Source organism: Panulirus ornatus, chromosome 65 (genome assembly GCF_036320965.1).
Source record: "Panulirus ornatus isolate Po-2019 chromosome 65, ASM3632096v1, whole genome shotgun sequence".
NCBI lineage: Eukaryota > Metazoa > Arthropoda > Malacostraca > Decapoda > Palinuridae > Panulirus > Panulirus ornatus.
In genome coordinates, this window is record NC_092288.1 from 15,056,464 (window position 1) to 15,073,472 (window position 17,009).

Below are 17,009 nucleotides of genomic sequence, written 5' to 3' on the forward strand. Positions count from 1 at the left end.
GAGTTACCAAAAAAATTAGATAAAGGAACTTCTGTAATTCTTTCTGTGAGCACTATAAGATCATATCATCAACTATGTATGACTTAGTGGTCAATTTCTGTTTTCCAGCATTTTCTGGGACCAAAAATGGCCAGGTCCCAAGGTTGCTGGATTAAAGGGGTACAGTCAACTATACTAAGTAATGTCATACTTTTCAGTGAGTTTCATTCAGAAAGCGACATCTGGCAACCCCTCCAACGCAACTTAAAAATCTTTATATCCTACAGAAATGGGACTATTGTGATTTGTCATTACAGATGCATTCAATATAATTTATAAGATAGAAATGTATCAACTGCGCATGTCGATAAAGCTTTAATTAGGATATTTTTCTAGGCCCTGTCGAAACTTTCTGACAAGGAATTTTTCATTTCATTCAAACTTATTCAAGAACAGTTTCAAGTCGTTCGCAACAGTATTATAAATCTAAAAATATATTGTAATTATTTAGAGAAAGTACTAAGGTAAGTTAAAGAAAAACAAATATTTCTAAAATGTGAAAGCTTTTTGTTTGATGAAGAGATTAAAAACAATAGCAACACATCAACCTTCGCTTGATGAGGCATTATCAAGCGCAATGTTCAACTGTAGAGGCAAGACACGATGGACTGACACAGCTGCGGAAGTGGAATCACACCTGAATAGCAAGAATCTATCAAAGCTTTCATGTCTGTGGATATTCTGCCATCAGAGATAACACACATACTGAATATAAACAAAAGGACAGTTTACTGCTGGGTGAAGAGGACAGAAGAAATGCACAACATAAGAGGCCTACTGAGAAGTGGTCATCTGTGACAAGCCACCACAGAGAAGGAGCAACTAATCCTTCAAACAGCCAGTAGAACTAAAAAACAAAACAGGAAGTCAGTTTTGGGGTGCAGATAACAAGAAAATTATAACACAAAACTGGACTCCACCACAGGATCCCTGCAAGTAAGCCATTCCTCACTGAAAAAAAACAAAAAGGAGTGACTTGGCTTCACAATGGAATATGTCACTGTGGGCGACAAGTTTTGGAAAACATTCAAGTGCATGTGTGTGTGTGTGTGTGTGTGTGTGTGTGTGTGTGTGTGTGTGTGTGTGTGTGTGTGTGTGTGTGTGTGTGTGTGTGTGTGTGTGTGTGTGTGTGTGTGTGTGTGTGTGATCTTTAAAATAAACCTACTGTATCTGAATCTATTGTTGTCATTAGTAATCTTTGAAGATGAGATGAAATAGTTCTCTCTGATTATTAATGTTATAAAAGTGAAGGAAAGAGCCATTATCATACTGAGACAAAAGAAATCATTTAAATAATATTTCTGTATGGTACCTCAACAAAATGATGGTTAGAATGAATCAGCTGACAGTTGGGCTGTCCTTCTGGTGCCACTGCATGAGTCAGTCTATCTCTATGAGTTGCTAGAAGTAGTTACAGGTCACGTGTTAAATTATTCCTAACCTCACTATTGGCATCTCAGATAATGACAGGTGGGCTGTGCTGTTGGTGCCACTGCAACCCTAAGAGTTGCTGGAAGCAGTCACATGTCGCATTACATATTCCTTCTCTCACTGGGGATTGGCAGAATGCATGTATAGTGCCATTGTACAAAGACAAAAAGGATAAAGGTATGTTCAAACTACAGAGGCACACATTTGTTGAGTATTCCTGAAATTGAACAGGAACGTATTGACTGAGAGGGTGAAGGGATGTCCAGAGCATCAGACTGGGGAGAAGCAGTGTGCTTTCAGAAGTGGTAGAGGATGTGTGGATCAGGTATTTGCTTTGAAAAATGTGTGTGATAAATACTTAAAGAAACAGATGGATGTGTATGTGGCATTTATGGATCTGGAGAGGGCATATGATACAGTGGATAGAGATGTGTTGTGGAAGGTTTTAAGAGTATATGGTGAGGGAGGTAAGCTGCTATAAGCAGTGAGAAGTTTTTATCAAGAGTGTAAGACATGTGCACGATTAGGAAGAGAAGAGAGTGATTGGTTCCCAGTGGAGGTCGGTCTGCAGCAGGGGTGTGTGATGTCCCCATGGTTGTTTGTTTATGGATGGGGTGGTTATAGAGGAAATGCAAGAGTTTTGGAGAAAGGGGCAAGTATGCAGTCTGCTGGGGGTGAGAGGGTCTGGGAAGCAAGTCAGTTGTTGTTCGCTGATACAGCACTGGTGGCAGATTTCAGCAAGAAAATGCAAAAGTTGGTGACTGAGTTTGGAAAAATGTGTGAAAGGAGAAAGTTGAGAGCAAATGTAAATACGTGCAAGGTTATTAGATTCAGCAGGGTTGAGGGACAAGTTAGTTGGGATGTGAGTTTGAATGGAGAAAAATTGGAGGAAGTTCAGTGTTCTAGATATCTAGAAGTGGACTCAGCAGCGAATGGAACCATGGAAGTGGAAGTGAGTCATAGGGTAGGTCGGTGGGGTGTGTGTGTGTGTGTGTGTGTGTGTGTGTGTGTATGTATGTATGTATGTGTGTGTGTGTGTGGGTGGGTGGGTGGGTGGGTGGGGTGGGGAAGGGGAGTTTCAGGCAGAGATCAAGAATGTGTGGAAAGAGGGAGCATTATCTCAGCGAGAGAAAATGCGTATGTTTGAAGGAATAGTAGTTCCAACAATATTACATGGTTGTGAAGCATGGGCTATAGACAAGGTTGTGTGGAGGAAGGTGGATGTGTTGGAAATGAAATGTTTGAGAACAATAAGTGGTAAGAGGTGATTCGATCGAGTAAGTAATGAAAGGGTAAGAGATATGCCTGCATCTTCCTCTAGGTGTCCTGCTGCTTTCTCTGGTACATCTTCCAATCATTCAGACTCCTTCTCTGCAAGTAATGCTAATACACTTCTTTTTTTCTCTTTCAACAACAACTTAACCTTGTCATTGCACCACTCAATACCCTTTTTTAACATGAAACCCATCTCACCTTTTGCCAATCTGCACTGTCTTTCCAGGCATCTATTTACATAAACCTCTTTTCCAAAGTCACCCACTTTCACAAACCTTCTCCTACCCATAACATTATCTTCCAAAAAATCTGCAAATCTTTATCCTCACCTCTACCAAGTGATGATCTGACATTCCATCAGATGCCCCGCTCAGTACATTCATATCTAATAGTCTAACTTTTGAACAGCTATCAATTACAGAACTACATAATCCAATAATGCCTGCTTACCATCTTTCCTACTCACTCTACCTTTCTATATCTCTGATGCCTGTTCCCTTCAGGAACTCCCATCAAGGGGTGGCCATGGCAAAAGACTCTCCACCTATCACCCGTCTTTACATGCCTCCCTCATATATACCATTCCATGCATTCTTCCTCTGTTTCTCTCCCTCCAGTATTCCTCCACCCTATTTGCCCATGTCACAAGTGGTCTTCCACTCACACTAAACCCTTTAATTGTACTATCAAACAATCTCCTTGTAAACTCCCACTCATGCATTCTTTTCATATGTCCAAACCACATTAAAGTATTACGTTCTACCCATTTTACCACTCTACAATTCACTCCCTTTGCATTCCTTGCCATATCACATCTCTTGTACACCCTTTCATTTCTTTCTTCATTCCATCTAGTCACACTAGATTCTTGACCTTTGTGCCTCATTCCATATCCATGTTTTGGCTGCATAGGTCAGGGTTGGGAGGATTATGCCATCCCTTAATCCTTTCTTCACTTCCATACTTACACCTCTAACCCTAACTATTCTATTAAGGGACCAAATGACTCTTCTACCCTGTACTGCTCTCTCCCTTATCTCTCATTTCATATCACCACACTTAACCAAGACAGCTTCAAGATACTTAAATTTCTCTACTTCTTCCAGTCTTTTTTCCCACCATATCCACAGCACAATTTAGTACTTTCTTCTTTCACTCTATATGGTTTTACAAAATCTATACTTTCACTCTGCTTCTATTCAAACACCATTACTTTACTTTTACTTGCATTTAACTTCAATCTCTTACATCTATTCACATTATAAAACACACTTACAACTTCTCCAACTCCTCTTCACTCTTTGCAAACAACACAGTATCATCCGCAAACAGGCTTGCCACTAGCCACCATATCTCACTCACATATACTTATATGTATCACAGTTTTTCAACTAGGTATTCCTAATTGCTGGTCCTTCTTCAGCACACTATCCCATAAGCTGTTCATTTTCGTTCATAAGACTACCTATCCCATGTCCCCCAAATTATACCCTAAACTAACACATTACCTAATCGTTAAGTCAAGATCATTTCTGGAAAGCACAAGAAAAAGATACGTGAAAGCTCATCACAGAAGTTGGAATGAATATCAATGCAATACTGGGTGATCTACAAAAACATTCAGAGGATTAGACTCATGGTTGATGACAATATCAGATGAACTACATAATCCAATAACACCTGCCTACAATCTTTCCTACTCACTCAGGTACACGTATGGATATCACTATTTCTAAGCCAGGCATTCTTAATCACTGGTCCTTTTTCAGCACATTACTCCACAAGCTTTTGCCATTTTCATTCACAAAACTGGCTATCCCATGTCCATCAAATTATAACCTTAATTGGCACATTATCTGATCATTAAGTCAAGATAATTTCTGGAAACCTACTAAAAATCCATGAGAGAAAGGTACATGAATGCTCATCAGGGAAGTTGGGAAGAATATCAATGCAATACTGGGTGATCTTTAGAAACAATCAAAAGAAGATTAGACTCATGATTGAAGACAATATCAGATGAACTAGGCTACTGGAGAAACTAAAGAAAAATCAGCATTATACAACAAGCAACAAAAGTGAGTGAACAAAATGAGATAGTCATGAGGAATGTCATATGCCAACATGCAAGTCATGTGGTGAGCACAACACACTAGCCCTGCCATTATGGAAAAAATCTCAGCATAGGTACTCATGGACAGACAGATATTCAAGTTCAAACCAGCCATTACTAATACCCAATCCATCACATCGAAACTACTTACAACTCATTCAGCTCCTCCTAAAACATTCAACTATCTTCCTCGCCCCTCTCACTCCCATGTGCATCAGCACTAATCATCACCCACTTCTTGTAATCCACTTTCATTTTTATCATCAGTCTGGGGCTCATTTCCTTAAACTCTTTCACAAATTCCCACAATTCCATCTTCAGCAAAAGTACTACCCTTTCTACAGCATTACCCTCACACAAAGCCCTAAGACACTTCTAAAAAAATCTTTCCCCTTTCCCTTAAGCTTTCTTTAACTCACATCAAGAATATCCATATCCTGTTTCCTTAACTCTAACATTCTACCTATCTCTCCCTTCTTTTCATCTTGGCTACAACCTCATATTCAGACACCCCAACCTGAGTATTCAAAGAGGATGAGCACTCCTTGCTCGTCCACTTCTTATATTCTATCTTTTAAAAACTGAAGCAAAAGGGGAGGGTTTACAGCTCCTAGCAACCATCCCCTTTCACCATCTTCTATGACATGTGGGGAACACATGGGAAGTATTCTTTCACCTCTATCAAAAACTACAGCAAGTTACAGCACTCACATATGCATTCAGTCAGAGAAGAAGATAGCCACTGATATTCGTCAATGCTTCAACCATAATATACATTTCTCCTAAAGCATATACATTCTTATCTTACACAAGTAACAACATGAGTGCATAGGAAAAAGAAAAAGAAATATATTTCTGCACATTTTTCAGATCCTATCTGGTCCATCTTCCTTTCCTTGATCTACATTTCATTTCATCACTCAAACTGGGACAGAATTTACCAGTAGGGCAAATGTAACCTTATTAAGTTTATTTATCATTTATTATACTTAATAACCATCTCCCATATCAGTGAGGTAGCGCAAAGAACAAGACAAAGAATCGCCCAACCCACACACATACACATGTATATACATACACACCCACACACATACATATACATACCTATACATTTCAACGTATACATACACGCACGTACATACACAGACATATACATAAATACATATGTACATATTCATACTTGCTGCCTTCATCAGTTCCCATCGCCAGCCCACCACACATGAAATACCACACACACACACACACACACACACACACACACACACACACACACACACACACACACCTGCGAGGTAGTGCTAGGAAAAGACAACAAAGGCTACATTCGTTCACACTCAGTGTCTAGCTGTCATGTGTAATGCACCAAGACCACAGCTCCCTTTCCACACCCAGGTCCCACTAAACTTTCCATGGTTTACTCCAGACGCTTCACATGCCCTGATTCAATCCACTGACGGCACATCGACCCCAGTATACCACATCGTTCCAATTCACTCTATTCCTTGCACGCCTTTCACCCTCCTGTATGTTCAGGCCCCAATCACTCAAAATTTTTTTTACTCCATCCTTCCACCTCCAATTTGGTCTCCCGCTTCTCCTCATTCCCTTTACCTCTGACACATATTTCCACTTTGTCAATCTTTCCTCACTCATTGTCTCCATGTAAACAAACCATTTCAACACAACCTCTTAAGTTTAATTCCTTTAAAATGCAGTTTTTCCTATTTCTCTTTCTAGAACTCCACACAACTTTCCTGTTTCCTTTGACAGTTCTAAAATTCCACCATTCAATACAATAAACATATTTGGCATTAGTGATAAATCTAATTAAATCTCAATGTCTCCTACGTAGTAAAGCTTCTGTCTCTGCCACATGCATAGCAGAGGTCTTTGCTGCATGAATGGAAACATTTATCTCCTAGTCCTCCACAACAAACTCTTCTTCCACCCATTGGTTGAACCATTCCTGCTCTGAAGGTATTCAGGTAAGGGATCAGGCATATCAGGTTTGGCAAAACTCCCCTTCCTCCATCCCCTATTCAGCATTTCTCACTTCCCATAATCACTACAAGTATGTTACCTGTGTGGTAAAGAGTTCCTTTATTCAAAGGAAGTGCCATAACCTCTCCTCGTCATCCACCAATAAGTCTTTCTGATCTCTAGCCAAGGAAATCACTAACAACTTCTGTCACTCTACTTTTCCTTTACTTTTCCGTCCTTCATCCCCAAGTGCTCCTCTTACTACTCTTATGCCTCCATGTAATCTCCTTTCAGACAGTCCAAAAAGCACTTCTCTCTCTCTCTCTGGACACAAGCAAGGCTTATGGTCCCAATGGCATCCATCCCCATGAACTGAGAGAGTGTGCCTCCAAACTTGCAGCTGTGCCTGCACGTATGTTCCATTCCTGCATAAAAACCAAATATATTACTTCTTCTTGGAAGGTTGCATTGGGACATCATATTCCTAAGAAGGGTGACCAATCAACCCCTCACACTATCATCCCATTGCTTTGACATCTACCATTTCCAAAGTCTTTGAATTCCTCCTCAACTCTCATGTCCTTTAACATCTTGAATCTCACAGTCTTCTCTCTGATCAGTAGCACGTCTTCCCTTAGGAAAGATCGACTGGTGATATTCTTTCCTATATTCCTAAAGTTTGGTCATGATCTCTGAAAGATTTTTGGGAATCCTACATAGTTGTCCTTGACATATCCAAAGCTCCTACTGGCATTTGGTATCAAAGTCTCATCTCCAAGCTCCCTTCTTTAGGCTTCTCTCCCTCGTTTTGCTCCCTCGTCTCTAGTTTCCTCTCAAGCCAATCTATATTGATGAATGTTAATGGATCAGCCTCCCTGCCTTTCTCTATCAACAGTGGTGTCCCTCAGGGCACTGTTCAATTCTCTACACTTTTTCTCCTTTTTACCAACGATTTCCTCTCTTCCACAAATAACCAAATGCACTCGTAAGCTCACGACTCGACACAGCATTCTTCGAAATCCTTCAATTCTGCTCCTCCTTCTCTCATGCAATCTGCATCTAGTCTCGACACAGATTCCTCATCAAAATCACACTTGGACAAGATATCTCAGTGGGGCACATGAAATCTGGTTAATCTTAATGCCTCCAAGATGCTGTTTCTACCCATCTTTTTCATGGAAACTTCTCACAACTTTCCTCTGTCCTTTGATGGTTCTGTAATTCCAACTCTTGGGTCAATAAACATACTTGGTATCATTCTAACATCCACTCTTTCTTGGAAACCCCACATTAAGGAAATAGCTAAGTCTGCGCTAAGAAACCGGCAGTCTTGTTTAGATGCTGAAGTTTCTTTTCTTGCAAACATTTACCCCATTCATACTAAGGATTGATCCGTTCTTGTTCAGAATACTTCTTTCACATCTTGGCTGGTTCTCGCTCTGCATCCTTACTTGACACAGTCAAAAGAAATTAAAATAAATCATTTTCCCACTTCTATGTGCATTATTTTTGTTTTTGCTGACGAGAGCTAGCTGCCTGTGTGCCCCAGCACTAGGAAGACCACACAATACTCAACATGCTGCTGCATCACATGGTTACTCTAAGGCCATCGGCAGCTCACAGGTGGGCCATTTTGATAAATGTTTTCTTTCCCTACCTCAAAACTTTGGAACTTTCCACCCACATGTATTTTTCCCAATACCTATGACCTGACACATTTTAAAACACAAGTTTTTCAATTCCTACAAAATTTGTAAATGCTTTCCCATGTCTCTTCTCTTTTCCTATCATAATCCCTTCTATTTTTCAATTAAAGCCCAGCCTTGATGTGGACTTTTGTAACTGGGGGGGAAAAACTTGCATTAAACTAATATCTTAATCTTCCCCAACAAAAGTGAAAGCACTCTTCGGATGCTCAAAAATTCTCGCTGTAACGTGGGCTCATTTATCCTGACAAAGCAGTCTAAAGCAATCCGAAAATCCAACCTAAACAAACCCATTCCAACCTTAAAACTTGACCTATCTAGCCAATGCCATAATGTTGGTTCTCTCTTCATCTTCTGTAAATGAATCACTTATGTTTCTGCTCCCAAGAACTGGCTGTTTAGGAGCCTTCACCATGAGATAGAATAGACCATGTAACACTTTGCAAGCCACATCACACAATGGCTGTGTGGCTACCAACAACCTACTGTGGGTTGTGATTCTATTTCTTCCCTTACACTACGAGACTTTCTAACTCTTTTACCATGTTATCCTAACAGATGTGGCCTATCCTTTGTACAAGGCAAGCTTTTCATTTCTCACAATCTCTTCTTATTCTTTCCTTACTTATATATCTCTTTAGCCCTTTTATAGGATACATTTAAAGCCTAGCCTTGATGAAGAATTTTGTTCAAGACTGGACCTTTTAACATTAAAAAATAACCAAAAATAACCAGTCATATGCAATGTGGATCTCTCATCCCAGACATAACCTATTTACTCAGAATAATCCATTCTTTATGCATCACTCATTCAAATAATGAGAATCAATTTGATTAATATAAAACGTAAGTACAATGTCATAATAAGCCCAAATTTCTTTGTTAAAGTTAGCATTATCAACTCTTATGGGTAATGACACTACTACACCCACAAATATTTTTTCTAACTCATGGCAGCATTATAAAAATTACACTGACAATGAGACACTCACCTCCTGTGCTTCACTATGACGACCCTCAGAGAAGAGATACATCCACAAACAATTTGCTGGCTCAAGTATCCCTCGGGATGCATACTTTTCCGACAAAGCCATTACTGCAAATGTCATTAAGGGTGTCAGTGCATTTCCAAATGATATTTGAAAACTCAAACATATCTAAAATATATCTAAAAATATTCATTATTCATTCATTAATGAAAAAATGTGGCCTCATAGAATTACAAAAACCATCTGCATGGAAATAGTTTTCCCGTTCATCATCACAAAAATATGAAGATCTTAGTCATCATACTCTCTTCATCCTTTATACCTTGGATTATCCAGAACCTAATTTATAAAACTGAATCTAAAACAAAAAAAAAATGAAAGCATTAAGTGCTACATGGCATCTGGATTTTCTGATACAGCTGTCCACTGATTCATGTTTGGCTGTGGTGTTTTTTGGCAATGATCATAAACCTCCCTATCCAAGCCTTTCTCACAAATAACTTGAAAAGTCCCACATACATAACATCTTCCTTCTCTATACCCTTGTTATTCACTTATAAAGGGTTTCATAATGCTTTTCCTTTTAACCATCGAAATACTAATACACAATCTCTGTATCTGCTATGAATGCTGAGGTATGTTGGTCATCCTACGAAAAAAAAAAAGGAGAGGCTTCCTTTGTTGTTATATCTTTGATGTCTCCACATTTGGAGAAGCCATTTTCAGCATTCAAGTATCATCAATCACATTACTTCAATATCTTTTTTCTTTCATGCATATTCACTATTTCCCACTTGAGCAAGGTTGTGTTAAGAACAAATGACTATGCCATAGAGGAAAAATCATACTTTGACCCATTCCTCTATTCCTTCTTTTGGAAATCAATACAGTTGGGAGAATTTCCATCCCATGCTCCACCCCCTTTTAGTTGCCTTCTACAACATGGACAGTGTTCTTTTTCCCTATCCCCAGGGATAATTACTTAAACAATTCTGTACACACAGAAAAAAAGGGAAAAAAAGGATGATACTTTCCTTTTCTCATAGAAATGTGCCAGCATTTTCATTCAAACCAGTTATGCAAAGCCCTAGCTCTGAAATCCTGCATGCTGACAATATATAATGGTTGAAATAGAAAAGCCTTATTTATGAATATGCACTGACATATATATTATCCCTACTTTTTGGTAGAGAGTCTGCATGCTGATCCATGATGCCTATTATTCCACCTCTTGGAAACTGTTGACTGAGGTGTGGGAGTTCAGTATCAGAAGCAGCCTGGATCTCATGTGACAAATCTTCCACAAAGTCTTCCCAGCGCCCTGATTGATTGTATGCCAAACATAATAAGTTGTCGTAACTGACACGCTTCTTCATATTCTGCAAAAAATATATCACTTAAAATGAATACTAAAGTACTTTAAAACTTTCTAAAACTGTCTATATTCCTTAAGCACTTTAAAATACTCTACAATCTCTCATATTCCTACAACACAAGTAAGCATTAATAAAAATCATCCTTCTTCTAGGGCAACAATAAATAAACAATTTAACAAATAGCTTAATCAAGGATCATCCACAAACATACTCAAGTGAGAATAAAGTAATTAACTCAGACTCAAGATAGATAACAATAACAACAGGCCTAAAACTGAAACTTGTGGCATGCCATTTGTTGCCCCAGCCCACTTAAAAGAGGTTCTTCTTAAATATATCCTCTGCTTCCTTTCCCTAAAATTTTCAACCCATCATTTGTTCTCTCCTCTATGCTTCCTTGAAAACCCAAGCTATTTACCAACCTTTTATGTGGGACAAGGTCCCCTCTGTCAGTCTAAAAACAGACTCCAAACAACCAGCTCACTCTGAAATAACGTTGCCTCTTACTATGTAAGGTTCTCCTTCGCAAGTAAGCATCCATTTCCTTTTTTACCATCTTTTCCATCATGTGACATGTGACAAATCTGTGGTTAAATGCAATTTCCTATCTTTCTTAAAAATACGTATGACATTTGCTCTCTTCCACTCCCTTAGTACTACACACTCTTCCAGAGATTTTCTGATCACTTAAGGGGTCCTGTCAATAACTTTATCAAGTCTGTGCTTCTTACGATGATTGATCCCTCATCAGCCTATTGTTTCCTAGTCCTTCCCATCCTGTCTAATTACACTCGGGTCACAGTGTCTTCTGCTATGAACAGACTTTTGAACTTACTAATCTGTTTCACACATGCTTGCTAGTGTTCTTTGGTTTTTGAGATTCAATTCCCTTGTCTACAAATATTTTTTCTCCCAAGTTTCTCTGTTCCTCCCACTATCTTGTTATAGTCACTCCTCACTCTCTTATAGATTTCAAATACTTGCTTTTTTGTGTTATCTAAACCAATGTTCTTAACTTTTTAACTTTATTAAACAAGACCTATCTCTTTTCTAACCTCTTTACTCAGTGTTAATGCTACCCATGCAATAATACCCCTATTGCATGTGTGAAAGAATGATTCACAACAATGCTCTGTATTCTAACTGCGAAATTTCCATTCTAAATTCATGCACTCCAAAAATCTGCGATCTCAAAATAATCACCATAACTGTCCATTTTCTTCGAACCTGGCTACCCTTCTAATCTTTTTAATTCTCATTAACCACAAAGTCAAATTCAAGTGCCACGTGGCTGTTTTTCCAAGTTTATATCATATCTCATATCTTTTTACTTCCATACAATCAAAAATAAAGGTAATATCCACTAATGATAGAACATCTGCCCCTTTGACTTTAATGTGCTCAGTAACATGCGGTAAACATCTGGAGAATTTGTTTCCATGTCCCTTTTAGCTCCATGTGTTCCAATCATTCCTAACTTCTTTCTTAAGAGTTAAAATTCCCCAATATTACAATTTCATCATATATCAGAGAAGAGGTAGTAAAAGCTTTGCGGAAGATGAAAGCCGGCAAGGCAGCAGGTTTGGATGGTATTGCAGTGGAATTTATTAAAAAAGGGGGTGACTGTATTATTCACTGGTTGGTAAGGTTATTTAACGTATGTATGACCAATGGTGAGGTGCCTGAGGATTGGCAGAATGCGTGCATAGTGCCATTGTACAAAGGCAAAGGGGATAAGAGTGAGTGCTCAAATTACAGAGGTATAAGTTTGTTGAGTATTCCTGGTAAATTATATGGGAGGGTATTGATTGAGAGGGTGAAGGCATGTACAGAGCATCAGATTGGGGAAGAGCAGTGTGGTTTCAGAAGTGGTAGAGGATGAGTGGATCAGGTGTTTGCTTTGAAGAATGTATGTGAGAAATACTTAGAAAAGCAAATGGATTTGTATGTAGCATTTATGGATCTGGAGAAGGCATATGATAGAGTTGATAGAGATGCTCTGTGGAAGGTATTAAGAATATATGGTGTGGGAGGAAAGTTGTTAGAAGCAGTGAAAAGTTTTTATCGAGGATGTAAGGCATGTGTACGTGTAGGAAGAGAGGAAAGTGATTGGTTCTCAGTGAATGTAGGTTTGCGGCAGGGGTGTGTGATGTCTCCATGGTTGTTTAATTTGTTTATGGATGGGGTTGTTAGGGAGGTGAATGCAAGAGTTTTGGAAAGAGGGGCAAGTATGAAGTCTGTTGGGGATGAGAGAGCTTGGGAAGTGAGTCAGTTGTTGTTCGCTGATGATACAGCGCTGGTGGCTGATTCATGTGAGAAACTGCAGAAGCTGGTGACTGAGTTTGGTAAAGTGTGTGGAAGAAGAAAGTTAAGAGTAAACGTAAATAAGAGCAAGGTTATTAGGTACAGTAGGGTTGAGGGTCAAGTCAATTGGGAGGTAAGTTTGAATGGAGAAAAACTGGAGGAAGTAAAGTGTTTTAGATATCTGGGAGTGGATCTGGCAGCGGATGGAACCATGGAAGCGGAAGTGGATCATAGGGTGGGGGAGGGGGCGAAAATTCTGGGAGCCTTGAAGAATGTGTGGAAGTCGAGAACATTATCTCGGAAAGCAAAAATGGGTATGTTTGAAGGAATAGTGGTTCCAACAATGTTGTATGGTTGCGAGGCGTGGGCTATGGATAGAGTTGTGCGCAGGAGGATGGATGTGCTGGAAATGAGATGTTTGAAGACAATGTGTGGTGTGAGGTGGTTTGATCAAGTAAGTAACATAAGGGTAAGAGAGATGTGTGGAAATAAAAAGAGCATGGTTGAGAGAGCAGAAGAGGGTGTTTTGAAATGGTTTGGGCACATGGAGAGAATGAGTGAGGAAAGATTGACCAAGAGGATATATGTGTCGGAGGTGGAGGGAACGAGGAGAAGTGGGAGACCAAATTGGAGGTGGAAAGATGGAGTGAAAAAGATTTTGTGTGATTGGGGCCTGAACATGCAGGAGGGTGAAAGGAGGGCAAGGAATAGAGTGAATTGGATCGATGTGGTATACCGGGGTTGACGTGCTGTCAGTGGATTGAATCAGGGCATGTGAAGCGTCTGGGGTAAACCATGGAAAGCTGTGTAGGTATGTATATTTGCGTGTGTGGACGTATGTATATACATGTGTATAGGGGTGGGTTGGGCCATTTCTTTCGTCTGTTTCCTTGCGCTACCTCGCAAACGCGGGAGACAGCGACAAAGCAAAAAAAAAAAAAAAAAATCAGAAATGCATGACCCTATTTTCTTCACCAAACTGATTATGCTTTCATTATCTTAGTCTTTACAAAAGTAAATTGATAACACTACTATGTAAGTTGTCAATCCTTCCAGTGAGTACTACTTAACCCTTTAAGTGCTGATGTGCTGCACGCAGTATGGGCAGCCACCAACAGTTAACTGTGAGTGTGCTACGTATGATCTGGGGACATTGCAAACAGCAAAGTAATCAGTCAGGAAGCACCAAATGGAATCTCAGACAATGTTTTTATATCCTTTGCCCATATCTTTTCAACTCACTTGCTTAGAAACCATCAAGATGTTGTGTGGAGTAGTTCACTATTTTTGTACTACCTAAGCAGCAAAGAAAATGTATATGGACAGGAACAGAAGACAGAGGGAGCCAAGCAAGGAGTGCTTATCTTCTTTGAAGGCTCAGGTTGGGATGTCTGAATGAATTTGGATGTAACAAGGATAAGAAAGGAGAAGCAGGTAATATGTTTGAAGAAAGAAACCTGGATGTTCTACCTCTGACTTAAACAAAGCCAAGGGCACTGGGGAAGAATGGAACTATTGTGTCCTGGTGTAGGTAAGTGTGAGGGTGCGAGCTACTGAAGGGGTAGCACCTCTGTCAAAGAGTGAGTACAAGAGGTGGGTGATTACTACTGATTATGCACCTGCCCAAGAGAAGAATGACATAGAGAGGAAACTCTCCAGTGAGATGAATGGAAATGGTGAACAGCTTATGGAGTTGTGTGCTAAAAATAAAGATGGTAAAGATGGCAAGTGGCATTACTGAATTACGTAATAACTGAAACGTATGCAAAAAGAAAACTCCTGGAAGTGAATGTGCCTAGAGGAGCAGCGGGTGGAATGTTTCATCATTACTTGGTGGAGGTGAGGATTAAGATTTGTCAAGGCTTTCAGAAAAGAGGAAATGACATGGGTGAGAAAAGGGGTAGCACAGAAAAGTGAGCTTAGAAAAGAAGCATGTGTGAAAAGATACCATGATAGATTGAGTGTAGAATGGCAAAAAGTTAGAGCAACTTTGAAACTAGAGAAGTGGGTGAGGAATGGGAGGTATTTATGAATGAAGGGGTGGAATGTCCAATAGAAGCATAAGGCATGCAAAAGGTGGGAGGCAGGAAGATGAGAAAGAGTAATGATCGGTGTGAGATGTATCGGGAAAAGTGACAGGAGGTGAAGAGGAAGGTGCAGGGGATGAAAAGGGGGAAAAAAGAGTTAAAGTAAGCAAGTTCAGGAATAATAAGATGATGCTTTTGGAAGAATGTTCATAGAGTAAAAAAAAAAAAAAAAAAAAAAAGGAAGGAAGCAATGTTGATGGGGCAAATGGGGAAGTAGTAACAAGCAGAGATGAGGTGCAAATGAGACTGAGTGAGTACTTTGAAGGACTGATGAATGTGTTTGATGACAGGGTGGCAATTGTAGGGTGTTTGGGTTGGAGAGGTATGTGAAGGGATAGAGTTATGGAAAGTGGGTTGGTGAAAAAAGAAAGGAAGGTGAAAACATCGCATAAAATGAAATGTGGCAAAGCAGCTGGAGTGGATGGTATTCCAGTAGCATTTCTCAAGAGAGTAGGTGACTAATTGACTAGTTAGTTAGGATTTTCAATGAGTCTGGATCATAGTGAAATGCCTGAGAACTGAAAGATGCCTGGATAGTGCCATGGTATTAAGGCAAGGACAAAAATGAATGTTCAAATTAAAGAGGTATAAGTTTGTTGAATGTACCTGGTGAGTTTTATGGATGAGTAGTGATTGAGAGAGTGTAGCATATTGCATACACTCAGTGGAAGAGTGTAGCATATTGCATACACTTAGTGGAAGAACAGTGTGGTTATAGGAAGTGAGTAAGTGTGTGAATCAGATGTTTCCTTTGAAGAACATGTGTGAGATATACTTGGAGAAAAGGAAGGATCTGCATGACACTTATGGATCTGGAGATACGGATCTGGAGATGAGGATCTGGAGAAAGCACATGACAGGGATGAAAGATATGTTCTGTGAAAGATACTACAAATACAAGGTGTGATACTTATCAAATTACCTTAGACTTACTGAACAAGATTCAAAAGTTTGGAACTGGTGAATAAATACCTATGTTTTGACTGCAGATTCTCAGGTCATTTGAGCACTTTCATATCCAAAGGTATTCATATAATCAAGAATATTCTGTACATAAAACAAGATCTAACTTACAGCATCAATGTACTTTCCAAAGAGCATGATGGTTTCCACATCACCAGCCTTTGCCACCTGGATCATCAAGAATCTTAAGATTCTCTGAATTGGATGGGCACCACTTAGTAACATTTCTCGAGTTATCTTAACAGCTTCTCCAATTTGGTTTTCCTGCACAAGACCCTCTATCAATTCTGATCGATTACGTACATTCAGCAGCACACCTAAGAGCTCCAATCTGTTGAAAAATTACAGAGTTGAGTACTCTCTGTCTCTCTCCCTTAATGGCAACAAAGTGGAAGACAAAGGACAATACTATGAACTTAAAAGCCTCTCAAGAAGAAAGAAACAATTATCAAATTTAAGAGAATGTGTGCCAAAAACAATACGAAAATTTACAAAAGACAAAAAGATTTGTCATACTACCAAGAGAAATAAAAACATACATGGAAGAATTATATAAACATTTGAAAGAAAACTTGATGTAGGGTTGAAGTAAGTCCCAGATGAACCCAGACTAAATAATTACACAAAGAATGTGGTAGCAGTGAGAAAACATATTCGTCATCATGCAAGGTGTGGCACACGCTTGTGCTAGCCAAGCCACTTTGTCAAAATTTTGACATAGGTACTCAAGGTATGTAAGATGGAAC

At 39.4% G+C, this 17,009-nt stretch overlaps 1 protein-coding gene across 2 annotated transcripts in view; it reads right to left on the bottom strand.

Moving 5' to 3' along the window:
- Window positions 1–17,009, bottom strand: part of bsf (bicoid stability factor) — a 201,779-nt gene that overhangs the window by 19,747 nt on the left and 165,023 nt on the right. For both annotated transcript variants that reach the window (XM_071658035.1, XM_071658036.1), the window contains 3 exons: window positions 16,375–16,594; window positions 10,714–10,912; window positions 9,537–9,640 (listed from right to left, as the gene is read on the bottom strand). In XM_071658035.1, the coding sequence (XP_071514136.1) occupies window positions 9,537–9,640; window positions 10,714–10,912; window positions 16,375–16,594 (523 nt within the window). The remainder of the gene's footprint in view (window positions 1–9,536; window positions 9,641–10,713; window positions 10,913–16,374; window positions 16,595–17,009) is intronic.